The following is a 26,031-nucleotide window of genomic DNA, read 5'->3' on the forward strand; positions in this document are numbered from 1 at the left end:
TGCTTCTTCAAGTTTGAGATTTGTAAGAATCGCCCGAGGGCTTGTTAAAACAGAATTCTGCTCTCTCTCTGTGCCGGACGTGCCCAACCCCACCCCGAGAGATTTGAATCAGTAGGTCTGGGATGGGAACTGAGAAGCTTTAGCTCTAACGAGGGCCACGCTTGGCTTGGCAGTCCCTTCACTGTAACCCTTCGTGTGTGTCCTCTACTTCCTGAAAAGACCCCTCTATCCCCACGCGGTGGGGCAGTTGCAGAGACGTGTCTGCGATGGAGGAAATGTTCTAGAATAGTCTATACTCTCCGACGGGATAGCCACAGACCCGTCTGCACTCAGGATGCTGCTCGGGCGGTCGAGAAACTGGGCTTTTTGTTTTATTGAATTTTAATTAGTAAAAATAATTAGCTGTGAGTTCGTGAAAGTCAGCTGGGCCCGTTCCACATTCTAGCTGAAGAGGCCCTTAACCAGGCTGACATTTTCATGAAGCGCCATGTCTAGCTCCGTGTCACTGCTGCAAGGGACAGTTAGTTCCGGAAGGTTTATCATCCACGTCCCACTTTCTCCTGCCTCCAGGAGCAGTCAGTCTTCTCGAGGCTCCTCAGGATTCCCCACCGCCCGGGTCAAGGCCATCGCCACGGGCTGCAGGTTTCTGTGACGGCCGCAGCCGGCCTCCCGGTGCCCATTTCTCCGCCAGTTCTGTCTTCCTGCCGAACAAACCACTCCAGACTGAGTGGCTGAGAACAACCCCCGTCACATTCCTTCCTGATTCTGCGTGTTGACGGGGTTCCGCGGGGCAGTCCTTCCGCTCCGTGTGGCAGTGGCCGGGGACCCAGTTGTCTGGGCGTTCCACTTGGAGGGAACATCCCGGGTGGCTGACTCACCTGGCTAGCGTCTGGGGTCAGCTGGATAATCAGATCGGGCTTTCGGCTACGGTGACTCTATTGTTATCCAGGAATTCCCTCCACGGCGCTTGGGTTTCTCAGAACATCCCAGCTGGAGTCCAAGGGTCAGGAAGCAGAAACGGCATAGATTCCAGGATTTAACTTCTGGTGCCTTCCCGTGCTCAAAGGCGGTCACATGACCATTTTAGATTCCAGAGAAATAGGCACTTCCCTTATTTGAGAGGTCTGTGTTCCAAGAGCCTCAGTGGGTGCCAGAAACCACAGATAGTGCCGACCCCCACATACGCTGTGTGTTTCCTACACACAGATACAGGTGACAACGTTTAATTTGTCAATGAGGCACAGAAAGAGATCAATGACTAGTAATAAAATAGGACGGTTATGACCATCTACAGTAATAAAGTCATGAGAACGTGCTCTCTCACATATACAATATTGAAGAGCCCCGCACTCACCCTTGCTGTGTTGACAAAAGAGGACACAATGACCACTGATGAGCTGCGGTGTGTGACCCATGGGGACCTTGTGACGTAGCTCAGGCTCCTGCTGGCCTCCCAACAGCACGTCAGAAGGAGGGTCACTGAGCCACGATGGTGCCGGGTCCTCCTCCAGCACACTGAGTGCCTTGTCCGTCCTCACGAAGCGTCTGCCATCCCCATGGCCACAACTCTTCAGTCTGAGGGTGACAACAAAGCTGGCACAGACGTCTCTCTGCTCTCTCACGATCTCACCGGTAGGAAATTCGGTCTAACCGTCAGTCTGAGCGACCTCAGCGTGTGATGTTTTTCTTTCTTTATGAAGTCAAGACTGTTCAGCTTTTCCTTCACAGGAAGGACCTCAGGGCTTCTCTTCATTGTATCCAAATTGTGGTGTCACCCCTCTTGTGATCTGAGGCCATTATTAAGTAAAACAAAGGTGAGTGGACCACAAGTCCTGCGGTACCGCTACGGTCAGTCTGGTAACGGGGACGGCTACGAAGTGGTGCGTGGGCAGGTCCTGTCTACAGAGTGGACATGCTGAACAGAGGGATGACTCACGTCCCACCCGGATGGAGCGAGGCTCTTGAGATGTCATCACACCACTCAGAACGGCGTGCAGTTTAAAACTGATCAGCTGCTGGTTGCTGGCATTTTTCATTTAATATTTTCTGACCGTGGTTGACCATGGGGATATGAAACCAAGGTGAGTGAAACCACAATGAAAGATGGGGGGGGGGACGACTGTCAAATGATGTCACTCCCTGCTTTAAGATCCTTCAGGGGCTCCCACTCTTTTGGGTCAGAACATCCAACATCTTTCCAGAAGTCACCTGCGTGGTATCCTGGGCTTTCAGCCACACCCGGTTTCCTGCAGTGACTTCAAACCAGGTGTCATGTCTCCGTCCCCTTCCCATCATGACGTGTCCTGTGCCTGGAATGTCCCAGCCCCCATGACTAGCCTAGCAGGATGGCCGTCAGCAAGTCACTTTACCTCTCTGACATTCTGCTGACAGGTCATGCTCACGAGGGGTTAGACAATGAGAACAGGACGTGCAGAACAGCCAGAGGGGGCCTGACAGTGGACCCTACCTGGGTGCTGGTGTGTGGAGGGGGAGGCAGCTTATCCTGGACTCGGAATCCTCCTCGCCAATGTACACTTTTCTAAGAAAGCTTCTCACACTAGCCCGTCCTCTACCCAAAGCCTTCCTCCCTGAGAAAATCTAACTCTCAATAAAAAAAAGTGGTTGTGGTTTTTTTTCTTAAGTGAGAAGCAGGGAGGTGGAGAGGCAGGTTCTACCAGGATCCACCTGGCAAGCCCACTAGGGGGCGATGCTCTGCCCATCTAGGGTGGTTGCTCTGTTGTTCGACAACTGAGCTATTTTAGCACCTTAGACAAGGCTATGGAGTCATCCTCAATGCCCAGGGCCAACTTGCTCCAACTGAGTAATGACTGCAGGAAGAGAAGAAAGAGAGAGAGAAAGAGAGAGAGAGATAGAGAGAGAGAGAGAGAGAGAGAAGGGAGAGGAAGAAGGTTAGAGAAACAGATGAGCACTTCTTCTGTGTGCCTTGACCGGGAATCAAACCCAGGACATCCACACAGCAGAGGATGCTCTACTGCTGAGCCAACTGACCAGCATGTCTTTGTTGTTGTTGTTTTTTCTACTGTGGCCAAGGGAGAAAAGAGAGTGAGGGATAGATGACCTTTAAAAACAGACAACTTTGGCCCTGGCCGGTTGGCTCAGCGATAGAGCGTCGGCCTGGCGTGCGGGGGACCCGGGTTCAATTCCCGGCCAGGGCACATAGGAGAAGCGCCCATTTGCTTCTCCACCCCCCCCCCTTCCTCTCTGTCTCTCTCTTCCCCTCCCGCAGCCAAGGCTCCATTGGAGCAAAGATGGCCCGGGCGCTGGGGATGGCTCCTTGGCCTCTGCCCCAGGCGCTAGAGTGGCTCTGGTCGCAGCAGAGTGACGCCCCGGAGGGGCAGAGCATCGCCCCCTGGTGGGCAGAGCGTCGCCCCATGGTGGGCGTGCCGGGTGAATCCCGGTCGGGAGCATGCGGGAGTCTGTCTGACTGTCTCTCCCTGTTTCCAGCTTCAGAAAAATACAAAAAAAAAAGTAAAAAAAAAAAAAAAAACAGACAACTTTGCGTTGGTCACTGGAGTTCTAGAGCTTCAGACTAAGCCTTGGGGACAGGGAACAAGGGGACAGATCCCTTCTCTTTCTCTTAGAGAGTGACTCAAGATGTGAGGACAGTCTCATTCAAGACCATGTGTAACACTTTGGGGGGCAAATAATGACCATTTGTCATCCTCTGGGAAAAGCATGTGCAGAAGGAGAAAATATTAGAAAAATGTTTTACCTTAAAAGCCTCACAGTCTTTGGGATGAAGTGCCTGCCGTGGCCAGAGCCCCAGGGAGGGTTCAAGTGGCTTCTCGCCCTAGACGCTCATCAATTGTTCGCTCCGACAGGCAGACGCTCGGCTGAACTTGAGGGACAAGAGGGAGAGAGTAAACATTAAAAGCATCATCTTTCAAGTGCGTCCCTTCATTTCCCGGCTGTTTCTTTTCCAAAAATCATCATCATCATCATCATCATCATGTTCTCTTTTTCATCGGCATGGCGTAAGGGAGCCAGAGGTCGTCAGTGTGGTTTCTGATTCACCACACTTGTCGAGGGACTCAGAGAGAGAAGGGGTGTTCGGTGACGTGTCACCTGGTGAGCTGTTTATCTTCTCCAAGGTACAGTAAGTATTTCTCATCTGGAAAATGGGTATAACCATACCTACCACTCAGGGTTGTTACGGAATTTAAATGGAGGCCCAGAGAAAAGGCAGGATGTAGTAGGCATTCAAGAAATGGCTATTATGATTGTTTCTGTTTTTATTGTTCTTATTGTACGTGACGATAGTTATAACAATTCAGCGGCCACCAATAAGAGTCCCAGGTCCCCCCTCCGAATGCCTCAGGACTCTTTTTTCCCCTCCCTGCTTTGTTTGTATCCATAGCCCTTACTTATCAGCACATGATATAAAATATACATTTCCTTATGTGTCAACGGTCTTTCGTCCTCATGGGAAATGGTGAGCTCCTTGAGGACAAAGATCTTGGATGACTTTGTCTTCTTGTCAAGGTGACAACGCTGATCAAACAGCTGGCACACAGACGTTCGATACGTGTTTGCTGGATGAAGGCATGAACCGACTACTGCATCCTAGTTCCCAGTTTTCATTCCCACTGTTGGAAAACAGAGAACTCACATCATCTCTGGGGGGTCCCCTGCTCAAGTCCTGTCACTACCAAGTCGACGAAACCAGATGTCTGTCCCGGATATCGTTGCTGTGATATAAACTACCCTGAGCTTCCTGGTATGAAAGCAGCAACCACCTCATTTTGCTCAGGACTTGGTGAGCCAGGAATTCTGGTCTCTAGAGCACTTGATGCCGGATGTTGGCCGGGCTGCTGTCATCTGAACACCCAAACGGGGGCTGCAGGATTCAGTTCCAGCACAGCTCACACAGGGTGGGAGTTGATGCCAGCTGTCATCCGGGAACCCGGCTGGAGCTTCCCGCAGGCAGACCGACCACGGCCTCTCTGGTGTGACCGTCCTGGGATAGTTAGATTTCTTCCTCGGCTTTTATTGACCTGACGATGAACCCCATAAGCCAAATAGTGTTCCTTTTGCCACACGCTATCAGTCAATGCAGTCACAAGCCCACCTGCGGGCAAGAGGAGGGGGCCCAGACCCTAGCTCTTGACGGGAGGGGTACTGAGAATTGGAGGCCACGTCTTACAGCCCCCACAGACTCCATCCCGGACGCCGACAGGGGCCAGGCAGGGGTAAGACACCAGGGAAGTGGGTGTGGGCAGGAGATTGACAGAGGGCGGTGGAGACTGTGGGGCATGTGCTTCCGTCTGCAGGGACCGTGTGTCCCTCAGCGCAAGGGAAGTGTGGCGTTTTCAGTGGAAGCTTTCAACTTTATAAACAGGGTGAGCCACAGAGAGCCCGTCGGAGGACCCCAGTTTTTACCTGTTGATTATCTGGAGCCAGCGCTTTGTGGTAACAGGGGTCCTGTACCCCTTTCTTCCAAACAGAAAGCGAGAGGAATCAGACAAAAGACCTCTTCCGTGAAATGAGTCGCTACTAATTCTGACAGCCGGAAAAAGAGATGAAATGAATGAAGCGTTTGCTGACACGCCTCCCAGCGTGCATGCCGGGCATTTCACAGGCATCAGCGCATCTGATCCTCACTGTCACGGGAGGGACAGCGTTGCCTTCTTATCACGGGTGCGTGAACTGCCTCTCAGAGTCATCCGGTCCCGAGCCCGAGTTCACACGGACAGAAGCTGGTGGGGTCCAGGCTGGCAGGACGCCGGAGTCCATGCACACAACCCCCCTCTACCTGATTCTGCCCGTGGGAGTGACCAATGCTGCCTAGTTAATGCGGTGGCTCGAACGGGCTCAGCCGAACCCGAGATCCCTGAGCACGTACGTGAGTGGGTGGCATCGTGGGAACCACTGGACCTGGGGTGGGCCAGAGGGTGACCACCTTGTACTCTGAGCATCTCCCGGCTGGTGGTCTTTGTACCAGAGTAACCTTTCTCTGATAATAATAACCAAAATGGTTAATAAAAATACAAATACCGTTCAGAGAGTGCTCGCTGTGTGCCGTCTTCTGTGTGTGTGTGTGTGTGTGTGTGTGTGTGTGTGTAATTTATTCCTTAAAATAGTCCATTTTATAGATGAGGAGACCGAGGCAAAGAGAGAGGTTGAATGATTTGTCTTGAGGAAACACAGTAGCAAGCGACAGAGTTGGGGTGGTGGCCCTAGGGTGTCTGACTCTGGTGGCCCCAGGGCGTCTGACTCTGGTGGCCCCAGGGTGTCTGACTCTGGTGGCCCCAGGGTGTCTGACTCCGGTGGCCCCAGGGCGTCTGACTCCGGTGGCCCCAGGGCGTCTGACTCTGGTGGCCCCAGGGTGTCTGACTCTGGTAGCCCCAGGGCGTCTGACTCCGGTGGCCCCAGGGCGTCTGACTCTGGTGGCCTCGGGGTGTCTGACTCTGGTAGCCCCGGGGTGTCTGACTCCAGTGGCCCCAGGGCGTCTGACTCTGGTAGCCCCAGGGCGTCTGACTCCGGTGGCCCCAGGGCGTCTGACTCCGGTGGCCCCAGGGCGTCTGACTCTGGTGGCCCCAGGCTGTCTGACTCTGGTGGCCCCAGGGTGTCCCCAGGGCGTCTGACTCTGGTAGCCCCAGGGTGTCTTGACTCCAGTGGCCCCAGGGCGTCTGACTCCGGTGGCCCCAGGGTGTCTGACTCTGGTGGCCCCAGGTTGTCTGACTCAAGCTCGCTCTTTGAACGCCCCAGCTGCTCTGCCTGTAAACTTGTCCTTGCTGCCACGTGAACCAGTGAAGTCTGAGTCAGCCGGCCGCCTCCATTGTGACGAGACGAGCCCAGGAGAGGAAGATGAGCTGTCTTTCTCGGGGCCCCGCTGCGTGACCTCATCTGGGGGGGTTCATTAACTCCTCACGCCTCACCAGCACCCCAGGCTCCGGATCCAGGAGTCGGCGGTGCTCGGGGAGATGGACTGGCTGCTGGTAAAGCTCACCAGAGACCGGCTGAACACACAGCAAATGTCTTCGTTTGCGATGATTATGAGAAGTGCTAAAAGGACCAGAATGCATCTGCTGGCATGAACAACACGCTCATCCCTTGTCTGGAGCCAAACTGTAATTATTTATTCATTAAACAAATATTTATGGAACATCTGCCCCGGGCTGAGCAAAAGCAGGCAATAAGAATGTGGTTTGGTGAGTTTGTCACCAGCGAATCACACCTGGGACCCTTTCAGTTGTAGGTGGGAGAAGATCACATCATCTGTAGAAAGAACAGGTCGTTACCAGCAGATGCAAGGGTGTCTCATGAAACCTCAGGACCGGAAAGACAGAACCCATGAGATCCTCTCTCTCTCTCTCTCTCTCTCTCTCTCTCTGTGCCCTTGAATGCTCTATCATATCAGCTTCTCTCTCTACATCTGCATTATTTTTTTTCTTTGTCTCTTCAAATTATGGCTACACAGAAACTGACTCTGACTGATGTAAACTGGGAATTTATTAGAATGCTCAAAGAATTTACAGAAAACCCAAAGGAAAAGAAAGAAAGAAAGAAAGAAAGAAAGAAAGAAAGAAAGAAAGAAAGAGAAAGAAAGAAAAAGAAAGAAAGGAAGGAAGAGAGGGAGGGAGGGAGGGAGGGAAGAAGGGAGGGAGCGAGGGAGGGAGGGAGGGAAGGAGAGAGGGAGGGAGGAAGGAAAGAAGGAAGGAAGGAAAGAAGGAAGGAAGGAAAGAAGGAAGGAAGGAAGGAAGGAAGGAAGGAAGGAAGGAAGGAAGGAAGGAAGGAAGAAAGGATTGGAGGAAAGAAGAAAGAGTCAGGAAAGAGGTAGCCGTAGCTGGTTGGCTCAGTGGTAGAACATCAGCCCAGTGTGTGGATGTCCCAGGTTCAATTCCCGGTCAGGGCACACAGGAGAAGCGCCCATCTACTTCTCCACCCCTCCCTTTCTCGCTTCTCTCTCTCTCTCTCCTTCCTGCGGCCATGGCTCAGTTGGAACAAGTTGGACCCAGGTGCTAAGGATGGCCCCATAGCCTCACCTCAGGTGCTAAAATAGCTCAGTTGCCAAACAACAGAGCAACTGCCCCATATGGGCAGAACATCGCCCCCTAGTAGGCTTGCCAGGTGGATCCCAGTCACTTGTACCTGCTAGTGTAGTTAGTATGGGTTTGTATGGATTATCTGGAAAAAAAAATGAAACTAATTGCTATAAACTGAATGTTTGTGTCCCCTACCACCAAATTTATATGCTGAATTCTAATCCCCAATGTGAAAAATAAGATGGTATTTGGAGGTAGTCCTTTGGGAGCTGATTAGGTCATGAGGATGGAGCCTTCATGAATAAGAGAAATGCCCTAGTAAAAAAAAAGGCCGACCCCCAGAGAGCTTTTCGTCCCCTCTGCCCCATAGGGTGCAGCAAGAAGAAAGCTCTTCATGAACCGGGAAACCCTCACCGGACTCTGAAACTGTCAACATCTTGACCTTGGACTTCTCAACCTGCAGAACTGTAAGATACATTTCTGTTGTTCATAAGCCACCCAGTTTGTGGCGTTCTGCTGTAGGAGCCCACGTGGGCTAAGACACTCACCCCATCATGTGAGTAACGTTTGTCAGGCACTGGTTTAGACATCAGGACCGGAGCCGTTAACAAAACAGAGAAACAGGTAAAGTGCCGGAGGCGCAGGGGACAGTAAGATAGGCAACAGACAGGAAAGACAAGTAAAGCGCAGGATACATCAGATGGAAAGTGCTCTCGGGAAAAGAATAAAAGAGGGAAGATGCATAGAAAGTATCGAAGGCAGGGAGTTACACCTTTAGACTGAGCAGGAGAGAGGGTGCCGGGGGAGAGGCATCTAAATAAAGTGTAAGAGGGTGTGCTCTGCACCTGTCTGAGGAAACGAGACTCTGAGCAGTAGGAACAGCACATGCGAAGTCCGACTGCAAGTCTTTTCCAGGGACAGTGGGAAGGCCAGGCGGCCGGAGGGGAGGGAAGCAGCAGAGCAGTCGGGAGGGAGTGAAGGTGGAGGGAGCGTAGCGTTGGTCTTGGGAGACCTTGGTGGTCAAGGTCAAGACTGCTTTCAGGCTGGGCGAGGTGAGAGCCAGCAGAAGAGCGACATGATCTGACATACCGTATTTTTTTTTGCTCCGTAAGATGCACCTAGGGTTTTAAGGAGGAAAATAAGAAAAAAAAAAAAATTCTGAACCCCATGGTGTGTTAAAATATTTAATAAAACATACCACAATAATATTTCGACCATGTCAACTCAACAGCTGTATTAACGACCATGAGCACTGTTATTAACAGATGAGAAGAGACTCTGATGTGCAAATATTCTTCTAGTGGCCGGAGAACCCGCAGCAGCCTTCAAAAATGAATATTCGCTCCGTAAGACTCACGGGCATTTTCCCCTCCACTTTTAGGGGAAAATAGTGTGTCTTATGGAGCAAAAACTACGATAGGTCTTCACAGGACTACACCAGCTCTTGTGCAGAGGACACGCAATGAGGGAGCCAGCTGGGGACCCAGGTGGGGGGGGGGCTGTTGCAATAATCCAGGTGAGGCTGGTGTGGGTTGAACTCAGGGGGTGTCAGGGGAGGTGTAGACATTTATCTCCCTCCCTCAGGAAAGTAGAACTGACGAGATGTGCACGCATGAGAGAAACAAGGGACCCAGGTTACTCCCAAGTGTGGACTGAGCAAGCCCTCCACTTCCAGACGAGACACGACCCTTCTGTCACCTCCAGCTTGCACAGCGCCATAACCTGAAGGCAATTTTATCTTTCTCGTTACAGTTTCTTTTTCTTTCGCAAGTCCATCTTTAAACCCAGTCAACACACAATTGTGCGTTGAGAAAAGGAATTTAAAATGAAAGCCTCTATCTCGAATCTGCTCGTGTACACAACACACACACACACACACACACACACACACGTTACACACTTGTCTCAAGGGAAACCTCTCTGGACAGTAACCCATTAACCATCAGACAGGAGCATGCAGACCTGCCGTGCTGTTTGGCAGTGTATTGAATGTATCTTTGGACCGGAAGTATTTGAAGAGACACGGGCATGTCCTATTACAGGAAGAAAACCCACGGTTTCTTTTTTCTTTTTTTTTTAAGTGAGATGAGGGGACAGACTTTTCTGCACGCGCCCCAACCGGGATCCATCTGGCAAGCCCACCAGGAGGTGATGCTCTGTCCATCTGGGGCCATTGCTCTGTTGCTCAAATTTAAACTGGGAATTTATTAGAATGCTCATAGAATTTACAGAAAACCAAAGGACCATTTTTTAGTCCCTGAAGCAGAGGCCATGGAGCCATCTTCCGTACGGGAGGTCAACTTGCTGGAGGCAATTGAGTCATGGCTGCAGGAGGGGAAAGAGAGAGAGAGAAGGGTGAGGGTCAGGGGTGGAGAAGCAGATGGTCACTTCTCCTGTGTGCCCTGAGCAGGAATCGAACCCGGGACATTCGCACACCAGACCAATACTCTATCACTGAGACAATCGTCCAGGGCAAACCGAGTGGAGGATGTGGACAATGACCAATGGTTTCTAATCACAGCTGACCAGGAATTCCGAGCCTGATGCGTAAGACATCTTAGAAACTAATGTCCTTCCTGGTCGAGAAGAAGTTTAGTGGCTTGGTCAAAAGAACTTTGAACAGAACTGGGGTCAAACCCAGCCCCCCATTCCCGTGGAAATACTGCACAGATGACTCATTTTTCTCACCTATAAATGGGAACAAGGTGACCCACGTCCTAGAGGGCTGTGAAAATGAAATGAGGGAGCACATTGCCCAGTGCAGGGTGGACCTCCCTACATGCTGGTTACAGCCATGTGGTGATGCAAAGGCCCTGGGTTTGGGATGTCAGGTTTTTCTCTGTGGTTTCAGATTCACCCACTGACATTCCCTTCCCAGGTTTGTTGATGTGACACCCATCTGTGGGCCATAAATATTTAATGGCACACAGAGAAGCCTATTTCAATGGCATGTTTTCCTTTATCAGACCACAATTTCTTAATTGCTCTGAAGCAGGCAGACGTTGTTTGCCAGCCAAGTTGCCGGAGATCCGCCTCAGGGCTCGGGTTTCAAACCCCTGCCTTGGCATGGGGTCAGTCCCTGTTTCTTTGCAAGATGGTTCCCGAGAGTGACAGGAGCAGGATGGGGGAGGACACAAGGCTCTTTCTTGGCACAACTGGGACAGGCCAAGGGGTGAGCCCTCAGCTTCCTGGCCACTTGGTGACCTCCTATGCACAGACCGGAGGACCAGGGTGGGGGGCCCTGGCGGCTGCCGTGAGCCCCGAGACACCTGAGAGCAGAGGGAGAGGCCCCGTGTGTCACTGGGGCCAGCGACTGTCATACTGGGCTCCATGGGGCTTCGGAAAGGGTCCCACAGACATTCCTACCCTCCTTTTCAATGACGTTAATTATCACGACCAGAGCCAAATTTACTGAAGACTCGGAATATTCTGGTCACAGTTCCAAGCCCTTGGCCCTGGTGACATTTCATCAATTATAACAGCTCCCAGAGAAAAAGAAGCCAAGCCCAGGAAAGACTGGGGGACAGGTCCGAGGTCACCCTGCTTCTACGCAGCCATGCCAGGACTCGGACCCGGGCATCGCGGTGGGTCAGGGCTCAGACCCTTGAACATTCAGTATTCACTGTCTTTATTTGTAAGGTTACATTTTGTTGCATGTGCGTGCACACAGAGAAATCATTGATCTAGCGTAGAGCGAAAGGAACTCAATGTTGGGAGTGTTACGACCACTTGCTCTCTTAGCTGCCTTTTCCTAGGTACTTATTCACTCATTTGTTTATTCATTCATTCCACAATCGCTCGTGGAGTGCTCACCCAGAGAGGAGCACAGCCCAGGGGCTCACAGAAGGCACAGCACTGGTCCAACAAATGAGAAAGGGGTCTGTCATGGGGCTAAAGACATCTCTAAACCAGCACCACCAAACGCAGCGGAGGACTCACGTGAACCTTGATTTTTTTTAAAACGTTTCTATTTCTTAAATTGAGCTTAGAGAGAGAAGGAAGGAACAGAGAGAGAGAGAGAGAGAGAGTAACATCGATCTGTTCCTGTATGTGCCATGACCGGGGATCAAACCCATAACCTTTGTGTATCTAGATGACACTCTAACCCTCTGAGCTGTCTGGCCAGGGGCACGTAGTTCTTGATTTGAAAAACATCCAGTTGCTCATCTTCTTTAGTTATTAGAGAAATGCAAATCAAAACTGCAATGAGATACCACCTCACACCTGTTAGATTAGCTATTATTAACAAGACAGGTAATAGCAAATGTTGGAGAGGCTGTGGAGAAAAAGGAACCCTCATCCACTGTTGGTGGGAATGTAAAGTAGTACAACCATTATGGAAGAAAGTATGGTGGTTCCTCAAAAAACTGCAAATAGAACTACCTTATGACCCAGCAATCCCTCTACTGGGTATATACCCCAGAACCTCAGAAACATTGATACGTAAAGACACATGCAGCCCCATGTTCATTGCAGCATTGTTCACAGTGGCCAGGACATGGAAACAACCAAAAAGCCCGTCAATAGATGACTGGATAAAGAAGATGTGGCACATATACACTATGGAATACTACTCAGCCATAAGAAATGATGACATCGGATCATTTACAGCAAAATGGTGGGATCTTGATAACATTATACGAAGTGAAATAAGTAAATCAGAAAAAAACAGGAACTGCATTATTCCATACGTAGGTGGGACATAAAAGTGAAACTAAGAGACATTGATAAGAGTGTGGTAGTTACGGGGGGAGGGGGGAGAGAGAGAGGGAAAGGGGGAGGGGGAGGGGCACAAAGAAAACTAGATAGAAGGTGACAGAGGACAATCTGACTTTGGGGATGGGTATGCAACATAAGTGAACGACAAGATAACCTGGACTTGTTATCTTTGAATATATGTATCCTGATTTATTAATGTTGCCCCATTAAAAATAAAATTATTAAAAAAAGAAAAGAAAAGAAAAACATCCAGTTCTGGCCAGTTGGCTCAGTGGTAGAGCATTGGTCTGGTGAAAGGATGTCCCAGGTTCGATTCCTGGTCAGGGCACACAGAAGAAGCGTCCATCTGCTTCTCCACCCCTCCTCCCTCTCACTTCTCTCTCTCTCTCTCTCTCTCTCCTCTTCCCTTCCCACAGCCATCGTTCAGTTGAAGCAAGTTGGCCCCAGGCACTGAGGATGGCTCCACAGCCTCTGCATCAGGTGCTAGGAAGAGCTCAGTTGCTGAGCAACAGAGCATCACCTTATGGACAGAGCATCGCCCCCTGGTGGGCATGCCGGATGGACCCCAGTCAGGGCGCATGTAGGAGTCAGTCTCTCTGCCTCCCCTACTCTCGCTAAATAACACTAAAAAAAAAAAAAGATATCCAAGAACATGTTTGAAACAGTCTGGGAAATGTGAATACAGGTGGGTCGTGGTTTAGGGTTAGGATTACTGTTAGTTTTGTCAGCGTGATGAGATCATGGGGGATACAGATAATATGACCTTGGTGGCCTGGTTTCTCTAACAAATGCACTGCAGGGGAATAAAGAGATAAAGGGGGAATCCGTAGATTAAAACAGACTTTAGAGACATTTCAAACAATCGTAGCATATGGTTCTTGTTTGCATTCTGACTCACGCAGTCTGTAAAAGGGAAGAGGGGAGTGAGGAAGAGATGTGGGAGGGAGGGAAGGAGAGAGAAGGAGAAACAGTGAAACAAGGTGCAACCTTCAAAGAATTGTGAATGTCAGCTGAATGAGGATACAAAAGAGATGCTGATAAAATGTTTGGGTGTGATAATGGTATTACGGCTAGTTTTCATTTTTATAAAGAATTCTTATGGTTTTAGATACATATTGAAATATTCACAGAGCAAATGATAAAATATCTGAAATTTAAATTCAAAATAATTGGCAGGAGAGAGAAAGGGGAATACAGATAAAGGTCTAATGCAACAAGATCACCCAAGAATTATTTTTTAAGGTTTTATTGATTGATTTTTAAAGAGAGGAGAGACAGAGCAAGAGAAAGGGGGGTAGGAGCAGGAGGTATCAACTCGTGGTAGTTGCTTCTAATAGGCGCCTTGACTTGGCAAGCCTGGGGTTTCGAACCGGCGACCTCAGCATCCCAGGCTGACGCTTGGTCCACTGCGCCACCACAGGTCAGGTGACCGCCCAGGAATTGATAACTGTCAAAACCTATGACACATACAAGGGAAGTTATTATATTATTGTCTCTACTTTGCGTAGATTTGAAATGTTTACAGTGTTTATTTTAATGTTTGCATAAGTCAGAGATACAAATTGATCTATTTGTGAGATAACATTATGTCTGGGGATTCACTCAACAATATTCCAGCAAAAAGACTTCTGTCACATAGCTCAGTTGATAGAATGTTGGCCCCGAGCACAGAAGTTGCTGATTTGATCCCCAGTCAGGACACATACAAGAATAGATCGATGTTCCTCTCTCTCTCTGTCTCTCTCTCTCTCTCTTTCTCTCTCTCCCTTCCTCTCTCTCTAAAATCAATAAATTTTTAAAGAAAATTTAAAGACTTAAAATGTAGGAAGCTGGATTAAATAATATGGCCATGTCTTAATTACTAGAACTGAGTGGTGGACCCATAAGTGTATGTTGCTCTATTCTCTCTGCTTTCACTGTGTTTGAAACTTCTCTCAGTGTAGCTGACAGAAATGAGCTTGCTCAGCATGTGACTCCGGCATTGACGATCTCTGTGGCCTTACGCAATGGATAAACAGCACTCCCTGCCTCAGTTCCCGCATCTATAAAATGGGGTAAAAATAAACCCTATGTCGTTGCAGCTGTCTTTGGAATAGCCCCAAACTAGAAACAACCAAATACCCATCACCGGTTGAGTGGATTTAAAAAAAAATGATGCTGTAGCCTGACCAGGCAGTGACGCAGTGGATAGAGGGTCAGCCTGAGACATGGAGGACCCAGGTTAGAAACCCTGAGGTCACTGGCTTGAGCACGGGCTCACCAGCTTGAGCATGGGGTCACTGGCTTGAGCATGGGATCATAGACATGACCCCATGGTTGTTGGCTTGAACCCAAAGGGTTTCTGGTTGAAGGCCAAGGTCACTGGTTTGAGCAAGGGGTCACTGGCTCTGCTGTAGCCCCCTGGTCAAGGCACATATGAGAAAGCAATCACTGAACAACTAAGGAGCTGCAACGAAGAATTGATGCTTCTCATCTCTCTCCCCTCCTGTCTGTCTGTCCTTCTCTCTCCCTCTCTCTCTCTCTCTCTCTCTCTTAAAAATAAAAATAAAAATAGCCTAGTGCAACAGTGAGTCCTTCTCCTTCATGTAACGGAAGGGTTGAAAAGAGAACCACAGAGGGAAGGATTTTCGCTGGAATACCATCTGTAGAAACATTGTGGCAAATGCTACCCTCCTCCATTGAACAGAAGAGGGAACTAAGCATCAGAAAGGTCAGGTCAGCCGCCCAGGGCCACACTGTCGGTCAGCATCAGCCTGACTCCAAACCCCAGGCAACACCTTCTCTGGAAATTAGTTCTCCCCCAAAGTACCCGCCTTCTATACCGCAGTCCCCAGCCCAGGCTGGTGCAGGGCTCAGGACCCCTGAGGTCCCCTCCTGTGGCCGTGCCTGCATTCAGCAAAGCTGTCAGAGGAAAGTCGTGCTGATTTATGGGCAGGGTGACTCCCCCCTCTTGAGACGGGCGTCAGAACCCTGTGATACAGGACTCACATCAGCTCCTCTTTCCTATCGAACCAGCGCTGCTTGACACAATCCAACCCTCTTTGGCCGTTTTAATGTGATAAGTGTTTCATTTGATTGGGTTTAATGAGATGTAAATGATGAGATTCAATAAAGGACTTCCCTCCAGCCTTCGGATCTCATTTCTCACTGGCCCTGTCGAGTTCTGCCCGGGAGCACCGAGAGGGGAGGCGGAAGCCCTCGTCAGTCAGTCCACGCAGCCTGTTGGTCCGGAAGGTTCCAGGCTCCCTTCTCCGGCTCCAGGAATCTTGTTGAGAAGGGAAACTTTGATTCTGTACAATGGGGTCACCACAGTCCCAGATGGTTACCATGCCTGATCTCCTGGCCCTCTGAACTCTCCCGCCCATCAGGGGCGCCCCCCAAAGGCCAGTTCTCAGAGTGTTTTGTCCAGGATGCCTCGTGGCACCTCCTTTGCGCTAGGATACAAGGTGACCATCACATTCCCAGGGGACAGAGGTGCAGAGTGATTCACAGAGGACAGGGTATGGGATCCAGACAGGGGTTGCCAGATAAACGATAGAATGTATTACATGCATTATTATATCCGTAATCTTTTAGTATAATTGTATCCCAAATGCCGCATGAGATATAAGTATGTGAAAACTAGACCAAGATGACCAAGTGTTTCTAGAAAAACAAGAGTCAGCATTTATTTTTGTCATTTTTTTTTTCTTTAAGTGAGAGGAGGGAAGATAGAGAGACATACTCCTGTATGTGCCCTGACTGGGATCCACCCAGCAACCCCTGTCTAGGGCCTATGCTCTGCCCATCTGGGGCCATGCTCGCAACCAAGCTATTTTTAGCACCTGAGGCGGAATCTCCACAGAGAGATCCTCAGCGCTTAGGCAGATGCTCTTGAACCAGTTGAGCCGTGGCTGCGGGAGGGGAAGAGAGAGGGAGAGAGAGGAGAGGGAGGGGTGGAGAAGCAGATGGGCACTTCTCCTGTGTGCCCTGACCAGCAGTCGAACCCAAGACATCCATACACTGGGCTGATGCTCTACCCCTGAGCCAACCGGCCAGGGCCTGCACTTTGTATCTTTCCTGCACTTTGTATCTTTGTGTCTCTGTCCAAGGGCGGGCTGTGGGCCGACAGTGGCAACACCGGCAGGGACCCCACACTCCGCTGCATTCATTCAGTGTCTCACCAACTTCCTGCCACCCTCTCCGCTCCTGGAGCCGGAGGGAGACCCAGTCACTCAGCTTCCTCCCGCTCCTGAACCGGCCACGAGTGTGTCTTGTCTTCTACACCCATTTTTTTTTTTAACCTTTCCACGTTTAGTCTATTGAGTGCTCAGTTCTTCCTGGAAAGACTTCCAGCCCAGTTGAAATTCCTTCGCTGAGTTGTAGCTGTTCAATCTGTTGAAATTTCAAGGGGAGAGATCAGAGGTATCTCTCATGCCGCCATTATCCCAACATTATCCTTGTTTCTTTCTTTTTTTTCTTTTCTTGGTATGTATTTTCCTGATTTCCTAACACCATTTATTGAATATATTCTTGCCTCCTTTGTCATATATTTATTACCTTGATCATATAGGGGTGGATGTATTTATGGCCTTCCTATTCTGTTTTATTGATCTCTGTGCCTGTTTTTATGCCAGCTCCATGCTATTTTGATATCGGGGGCGATACCTCCAACTTTGTTGTTCTTTCTCAAGATTGCTGTGAGGCTGCTTGAGGTTTCTTGGGGTTCCCTATACATTTTTGGAATATTTGTTCTAGTTGTGTGAAACACACATTGCTATTTTTGATAGGAATTGCAATGAATTTATAGGTTGCTTTGGGTAGTATCGACAGTTTAATTTTGTTCATTCTTCCTATCCATGAGCATGGTTTATGCTCCCATTTACTTGGATCTTCTTTAAAATTTCTCTCTTCGATGTCTTATCGTTTTCTGAACACAAGTCTTTTACATCCTTCGTTAAATTTATTCCTAGGTGTTTTTATTTATGCAGTTATAAATGGAAAACAGCACATTTCCTTTTTTTTCCTTTTTTTTTTTTTTTTTTTGTATTTTTCTGAAATGAGAAGCGGGGAGGCAGAGAGACAGACTCCCGCATGCGCCTGACTGGGATCCACCCAGCATGCCCACCAGGGGGCGATGCTCTGCCCATCTGGGGCGTTGCTCTGTTGCGACCAGAGCCATTCTAGTGCCTGAGGCAGAGGCCACAGAGCCATCCTCAGCACCCGGGCCATCTTTGCTCCAATGGAGCCTTGGCTGCAGGAGGGGAAGAAAGAGACAGAGGAAGGAGAGGGGGAAGAGTGGAGAAGCAGATGGGCGCTTCTTCTGCGTGCCCTGACCAGGAATCAAACCCGGGACTTCCACACGCCAGGCTGACGCTCTACCACTGAGCCAACCGACCAGGGCCAACAACACATTTCTTTTCAGAAAAGAAGAATGTGCAATATTTCCACCACACCTATGTTTACTTCTGCTGAGGCTTATAGACCTTTGACTGGGCAACCCCTTCCCTAACATCGTGCATAGATTTCTATTATATTTATTCACTTATTTATTTACGATTTACTTCTGGACACCATCCTGGCCCTGTTCTTGGCACTGGGGGTACATTGCCAAGATAGGGCACAACAGATGAGGTCCCTGCCCTGTGTCACGTGGGACCCACACTAGACTATGTGCCCCGGCGGTCACAGCCCAGGCCCTGAAGCCAGGCTGTCTCGGACCCAGTCCCAGCCAGGTGCCCTTGGGAAGACTGCAGACTCCTCAGTGACTTGGTTTCTCTCACCTGTAAAATGGGGTGTTTATTTTTCTCCCAGTGTTAACACTAGGATAAAACCAGTCAGGGCAGCTTTCTCCCCCTACACCCCTAATAAACGTGAACTTTCGTTCCCGGACTCTGCACCTGACGCAGGACCGGCGTCATGTGTGTGCGGCTGCATCGGGCCCCACACTGAGGCGTTGTTTCACGCTCTGCCGTCGCTGTTCTGAGTTTCTGAATTTTTGAGTGTTTTTATTTTTGCATCAAGCTCTGCAAATGTGTCTAGTCATGATGACCACACATTAAATATCCAATATGATACGTCTTTGAAAAGAAAAGCCTTTTGAAAGAATGAGTAAGTGGATGAATTTAGCCAACCATGTTTTCGAGTTAAGCATCCATTGACCTCTAAAGAGCCAGTCAGGCGGCAAAATTAATGTCGGATGTTGACTCATCCTGCCCCTTCCCTGGAACCAACAGCCTGTCCTAGGACGTTAGAGTTCTTCCCATCCAACCCGCCCACTTCCCGGGACACTGGGACCCTGACAGGCAGCCACGGTGTGCCGTGCAGCCGGCAAAGGACCTGGTGCCAATCCCCACTCTCCAAACCACAGCCTGCCTGTGTTCCAGGAGTCCCTCTTCCCTCCCTGTCAGCGTCCTGGGCTGAGCCATCCCTGGTCCCTGGTTTCCTCATCTCCATTCTACAGAGGACAGAAACAGAAGCTTGGACACTATAAGCTTCCTTCAGAGTCTCTATACAACCCAGTAACCTTGCTCCACCCAGTTTCTGGGTTTTTTGGGGTTTTTTTGTGTGTGTGTGTGTGTGTGTGTGTGTGTGTGTTTTGTATTTTTCTGAAGCTGGAAACAAGGAGGCAGTCAGACAGATTCCCGCATGTGCCCAACCGGGATCCACCCAGCATGCTCTGCCCATGTGGGGCGTTGCTCTGTTCCGACCAGAGCCATTCTAGCACCTGAGGCAGAGGTCATAGAGCCATCCTCAGCACCCGGGCCAACTTTGCTCCAATGGAGCCTTGGCTGCGGGAGGGGAAGAGAGAGACAGAGAGGAAGGAGAGGGGGAGGGGTGAAGAAGCAGATGGGCGCCTCTCCTGTGTGACTCGGCCGGGAATCGAACCCAGGACTTCCACACGCCAGGCTGACACTCTACCACTGAGCCAACCAGCCAGGGCCCTAGTTTCTGGTTTTATAAAGAGTCTCGCCACAGCCCCGAACTCTACACTAAGTATTTTTGGAGTGGCTAGTCAAATAAGGTCATTCCACGAAGAATCTGAGAATGGTGCCCCGAACAGCAGCCCACGCGCTGACTTCTGCCTGCTGAGCGCAGTGAGCGAAGGTACAGTCACCTTCCCCTGCTCTGTATGCCCAGTCAGTGAGGGAGAGCCAGCGGGAAGACACCTTGAGGCATTATCGCCGGTTCACACCGGAGAGAGACTTTTGAAAGGACGGAGAGAGACTTTTGAAAGGACAGGGGAGCTGTGTCAAAGCTCCTGCCCTCTCTTCTCCAGCCCCCATCTCCGTCTCGTCTCCCTCTAGCCGCCCGCAGACAAATCCAACCTGTAGGTTTCTGAACCATTGTTCACTGAGTCTCCCTACCCTTGGCCACAACTTGATTTACTGTCATGGTGGAAATGTTTCTGTTTGGGGTGGTCACATTCCAACAACAGAGGTCACAACAAACTTTCAGGAGCTAACTTGACTTGAGACATCAAAACCTGTACTCACTGGGCCCACAGGACTCTTAGCAATCACCTGTGCCTTTAGGAACCACGGCCTCCGTGTTCATCACAGACCACGCCTGGCCCAGCAGACTGCCGCGCGAAGCAGACTGTACCTGGCCCTGGGTGCCTTCTTCACCCCACAGCCACCCAATACCCGCCTCGGGGAACCACCAACAAGACTGACAACGCCCCTTGTTCTGCAGGAGGGACAGAGGTCCTCACCAACTTGGGAGACCTGAAACCCCCCTGGGGAAAGCCCAGCCAGTCTCTTCTCCCCAGAAGTGGATGTTAGAGGGGAGAAGGAGTTGTAGAGGATCAGAGAGGGGTCTGAGGCTTCTCTGAACCCATCAATGTCCCTGCATTGGCCACTGCTACAGCCGCCCCTCACCCCCACCACCAAAATGTCTCTCTTTCCTCCGTATTTCTGCAGCAGCTTTAACTCTCCCATACACTGTGTTGAGCTCAGACAGACTCCTCTGTCTTCTCAGTTCTGTTGAGGCCCCCAGAAGGGCCGTATGGAAAATTCCCACCCACGAAGAAGGTAGCCCCGGTTGGTCCCAGCTCTCCACGACGGCCCGGAGCCCACCTGCTTTGCCTTTGCATCCTTCACTCAGCCTTCAAACACGAGACTCCCCCTCCCCAGACGGCTCCAACATGGGTGTGCGCTGAGGTGGGGATGTCTGTCGTGTGAGTGGGATCTTTGTGCACGGTGATGGGAATGACCTTGTGTTTTTTTCACGTCTTCCTGTGGAATGAGAGGGACTTCGCGTGCCCGTGAGAGTGTGGGAGCGTGCCCTTAGGACTGGGTATTGTGTGCCCTTGTAAGTGTGGTGAGTGTGTCTGAGTGGCTGCAACATCCTCATTCCTGACAGAAGGGGTTCCTGGAGCAAGCTGCTCTTAGCTAGCCTGCATCCCCTGAAAGGCACTCAGCTCCGGAACAAGTCCCCTCTGGCGTCCCCTCAGTCAACACACACGCATGCACACACACACTCAGACACACACACTCAGACACACACTCACACACGCACACAGTCACACAAACTCAGACACACGCATGCACACACTCAGACACATGCACGCGCACACACTCAGACACACGCATACACACACATGAACGCACACGCTCACACGCATATACTCAGACACACGCATACACTCAGACACACACACTCAGACACATGCACAGTCACACACTCAGACACACACACACACTCAGACACACACTCAGACACATGCACACACACTCACACACGCACACAGTCACACACACACACATGCACGCACACACTCACATGCATACACTCAGACACACACATACACTCAGACACACGCATGCACACATGCACACACACTCAGACATGCACACACTCAGACACACACTCAGACACATGCACACACTCAGACACACGCACACACACTCAGACACACATGCACACACACTCAGACACACGCACACACACACTCAGACACGCACACACTCACACACTCAGACACACACATGCGCTCAGACACACGCACACCCTCAGACACACGCACACCTCCTTTCGAGCTCAGCCCCTCTGGTCCCGGAGCTGACGACCCTGGAGGATCCTCTGCGCTACAACAGCCGCCCCTTCTCCGCAGCGCACGGGGTGCAGAGCGCTCGGTGGGGACGGTGGGGACGGTGGGGACGGTGGGGACGGGCTGGAAGACAGGTGGCCCGGAGGATAAGAAAGCGAACTGAGTACGAGCCGCCGCGGGAGACGAGGGTCCGACCCACCCCGCGCCGCTCCCCAGGGCGCGCAGGTCCGGGTGGCGGATTCCCGGGTCCCACCCCCAGCCCCGCCCCCCGCCTTCCTCCGGAGCTGCGGGGTGGAACCGCTGCTCCTCTCCCGAAGCGGGAGCCTGCGGGAGCAGCAGCCAGGACCCTCCCCTGCTGCGCACCCCCCCGCCCCGCACACACACTCCCTCCCCCCACCCCGTACCCGGGCGGCTGCTCATTGGCTGCGGCGAGCGGCGTCCCGCGCCCCCGCCCACCTCCCCGGCTCGGGCTCCGAGGCCCGCGCGGCGCTGTCCGAGGTGGGAAGTGCACCCACCGGCCTCCCGAGTCCCCACGCCCAGCGGGAAGGCCGAGCCGGCAGGGGCGGAGGCCGCAGAGGGGACCGCGGCCAAGGGCAGACGCAGGTCCTGCGGGGCGCGGCCGTGCGCCCATGGAGCACGCGCACGCCCCCTCCGCCGCCAACAGCTCGCGGTCCTGGCCCCCCAGCTCGGCCTGCGGCCTGGGCTTCGTGCCGGTGGTCTACTACAGCCTCCTGCTGTGCCTCGGTTTACCAGGTGAGGGGCGCGGGCGGGGGGCGAGGCCGGGGAAACGGGGCGCCCCCCTCAGCGCCGGCGTCCCTGCGCGCGACCCACCTTCTCCGCGTGATCCTGGGCGCCCTCTCTGAAAAAAAAAAAAAGTTTAAGCCTAAAGGGCAACTGCGGACATTTCCAGATTGGGGGGGAGCAAGTTGCTGTAGCTGGTGGGACGCGTGTGCGTGTCTGTGTGTGTCTGTTGCACGCGTGTGTGCGGCGGGTGATGAGCAGCGTGTGAGTGTGGGTTGGAGGCTGCTGGGGAGGATGTGTGCGCGCGTCTGAAGGGACTGTTGTCTGCGAGGGCGTCCACGGAGGGCGTGTGTGTGTGACCTGACTGCATCTCCGGGCGGATGGCTTCGTGGGGGCTGCACTTGTCCCGTCGTCCTCACGTTCACCGCTGCCCACCCGGGACCCTCTGCTCCGCCTCATGCTCCTCCTGCCCAACCCCGGACCAGACTGGAGATCCTGGTGTTGGGCAAGGGGGAGGCGCTGGAATGGAGGAAGGACTGAGTCCCCGCTGCCCCCAAAGCAGGATGGGTCTCCAGGGCGGCTAAGAAGAATGGAGGGGTGTCAGAAGGGTGCAGAGACGCCTAGGCAGGCTGCCCAGGCCACCATCTCAGGGGGTCAGAGTCTCCTTGACTCCCCTGGCTTTGCCATCTGGTCCACCAACCCTGGGCAGCTGTCCGCTGCTGCAGAGGTCCGGCATCTTCACGTCCTCTCCCAAGTGTGTGGCTGAGATTTGTGTTAAATTCCTCAAGAGAGCTGAGCTGTCCCGGGGACCGAGGGAGCAAGGGAGTGCTTTTGCCTGTGCGGGAGAGGGAGGGGTTTGCTGGTGCTCCGGCTTGAGATGGCCTGTCTTCCCGGGAGTGCCTGAGACGGTCTGTGTGGCAGAAAGATTTCTAATGAGAGTTGCAGGCAAAGGGAGAGAGAGAAACAGGAGGGAACAGGAAGAGGGGGAATAATCCAGTGTACAGACTAGAATCTAGCCTCACCACCTCACCGTCTTCAGTATCCTGGGATGCTGGAAACTTGGGACTTGTATTTCTGAGACCCTGCCCGAGATTTCCATTCCGAAACGTTCAGCGTGGTAGCGAGGGACCCTGATGAGGGAGTTGAAATAAACCCCCTCCCCCGTGAGGCAGGTGCCAGCAACCACCCATGTGTTAATTCCCCTTCCTGCGCCCTGTGAGTGAGGAGGCTTCACTACTGGCTCATCGCTCTGCCTGCCCAGAGAGCAAGGCTCAGCCCTGCTAGGGCCACTGCACATGTCCTTGTGCAGTAATTACCTGGAGCTGCCATTGATTTCGGTCCAGGTCGCACCTCCCTGCCTGCCCCCCTGGTCTCCGTCCAGAGGTCTCTTTGGGGGAGCCACTTTTTCAGAAGGCTGGTTATGGGTGACACTTGCTGAACTAGAGAGGTGACAGGCCCCCTGTCCCCTGCTGCCCTCACACCATAATGTGTCCACCCCATCCCCTCTGCTGTCGGAAGTAGCCGTGTCCTCATTGTCCCCATTAAGGCACAGAGACATACACAGGGAGGCTGACCCAAGGTGGGGACAGGAAGATGGGGAGGAGGAGGGGAAACGCAGACCCTGAAACTCCTCCCGGCGGAAGTCAAGGCACCTCAGACCCTCACAGCCTAAGTCCTTCCCGACCCACAGCATTGGCACCGACCTGTGCCAGGCATGGTGCTAAGCGTGGGCTCATCAAGGCTGAGCTCAGGGCTTGGACACTTTAAACGTGGGGGCGGGACTGGACTGGGGGGGCCTTGGGTTGGGATTGGAGAGCGGAGGGCAGTGATGTGTTCATACATCAACGAAGGTTATGACGACCTACTGTGTGCCAACGGCTGAGGTGGTGCCAGAGGGTCTCGGAGGCCCTTGGGCAGGCAGTCCATGAATTCACGGGGATCACAAGCGTGAGCCCATCAGCTCAGAGGCAGCGACAGGTGCACGACCCGGCATTCTGGAGAGGGGTGAGGGGAGAGGCTGCTTGTAGAAAGGTCCTGAGCTGGTAACAGTGGGCTTTGTTCATCGTTTGCAAGGTGATTCAAAGGTGAAAGTCACCCTAAGTCACTCACTCATTCTCTTAAAACCACAAACGCAAGCAAGTCTACCCTGGTGACGAAGAATGAAGTCATCTGTGAGCCTCTTGTGTGTCTGTGCCCCCCCCCCCCCGCCCCCGTCTCCACATCCGAGAAGCAGGCTTTACTGAGAGCCGCTCTCCCTGGCGTGGTAGTAGTGAGAATAATGACGCTGACGGAGGTGACAGGACAAGGTAAGCCCAGCTCAGGGCCTGACACCCACGTGTGCCTGGCTGCTGGGCGGTTAGTTCCGGCGACCGGGAAGCTGGTCTGGTTGTACGGAGCAGGGGGCTTGGTGAGACAGAGAAGGGCCTGGACGACACACGGAGGAAAGCCCTGATTCCTGCACCTGCCCCTCTGCTCCTCGTGCTGAGCTCGCTGCAGTCTCCCCTCCCTTCCCAAACGCCAGCCTCAGCAGCACTCAGCAAAGCCCTCAGTGCCCTGCGGCTGACCGGCTGACCGGGAGGCCCAGCTGTGCCGGGTGCGAAATAACAGACTCCTTGGTAATATTGTTGAGAACTGAGATTTTGAGTGGAATCATTTTTCCTGGCAGTGGACTCACACCAATTCTCAGCTCTCGCCGTGGAGAAATGTGGATGGGAAGTGAGGGAGAGATGGGGACGTGGGGACGTGGCAGGGGGGGGGGGAGGCAGTAACCAGGGGGAAACGCCCGTGTCTCTCCCCACCCTCCATCTCTTCACTGAGAGGCGGAGCTCGGCAGAGGCCCTGTGGCCCAAGCCCTAACGTCTAACTGCCCCCTGACAGATGACTCGAACTGTTCCAACCTGGCGTGTAGGGAGCTCTGGGGTGGAATTATGGACAGCGAGCAATCTGAGACTTGAGAATTCCTAACCTCTCCATATCATGAACTTCTCTCCCTGTAAAATCGGAGGAACAGCAGCGCCCACTGCCCACAGAAGCAGTGCGTGTTGAGTGAGGTTATCTGTGTAATGATCCATTTCACCGAAGTGCCAGAAAGTCCTCGAACTAACTCAGTCCTTGACGCCGGGTGCTCGGGGGTGAAAGCTGCCGGCACCGCTGGTCCTGAGACTCCATCTCGTTCCTTCTCTTTTCTAAGGAAGCCAGGGGTTCCTGACTTTCTAAACACGTGCAGTAAGCTGGCAGTGCCAACCGGGTGGCGTTGGGAACAGCGGCGGGGCCAGGTGTGCGGGGGGCAGGCAGGGCAGGAGGGAAGGATGAGCCTGTCTGCCTGGGGAGAGAGCAGGAGGGGGGGTGCGGTTGAGCCCACTGGGCAGCACAAAGTGAAACCGACTCAGAGGGCAGTCTTCCAACCTTACCTTCTGAACAGCAGCTCGGACGCTAAGGGAGACAAGGTGAGGAAGGGGCCGCCAGAAGCCACATGCCACCCAGCGGTGGGGAGCGTTTCCAGAACTGCTGCTTCCAAAACGGGGTGACGGTGCC

The 26,031-nt window shown here is 52.3% G+C and overlaps 1 protein-coding gene across 1 annotated transcript in view; it reads left to right on the plus strand.

The window, feature by feature from the left end:
- Positions 1–22,385: 22,385 nt before the first annotated feature.
- GPR139 (G protein-coupled receptor 139) overlaps positions 22,386–26,031 on the plus strand; it is a 37,137-nt gene continuing 33,491 nt past the window's right edge. The window contains exon 1 of the mRNA XM_066380093.1: positions 22,386–22,509. Coding sequence (XP_066236190.1) covers positions 22,386–22,509 — 124 coding nt within the window. The remainder of the gene's footprint in view (positions 22,510–26,031) is intronic.

Source organism: Saccopteryx leptura, chromosome 4 (genome assembly GCF_036850995.1).
Source record: "Saccopteryx leptura isolate mSacLep1 chromosome 4, mSacLep1_pri_phased_curated, whole genome shotgun sequence".
In the NCBI taxonomy this organism is placed as follows: domain Eukaryota; kingdom Metazoa; phylum Chordata; class Mammalia; order Chiroptera; family Emballonuridae; genus Saccopteryx; species Saccopteryx leptura.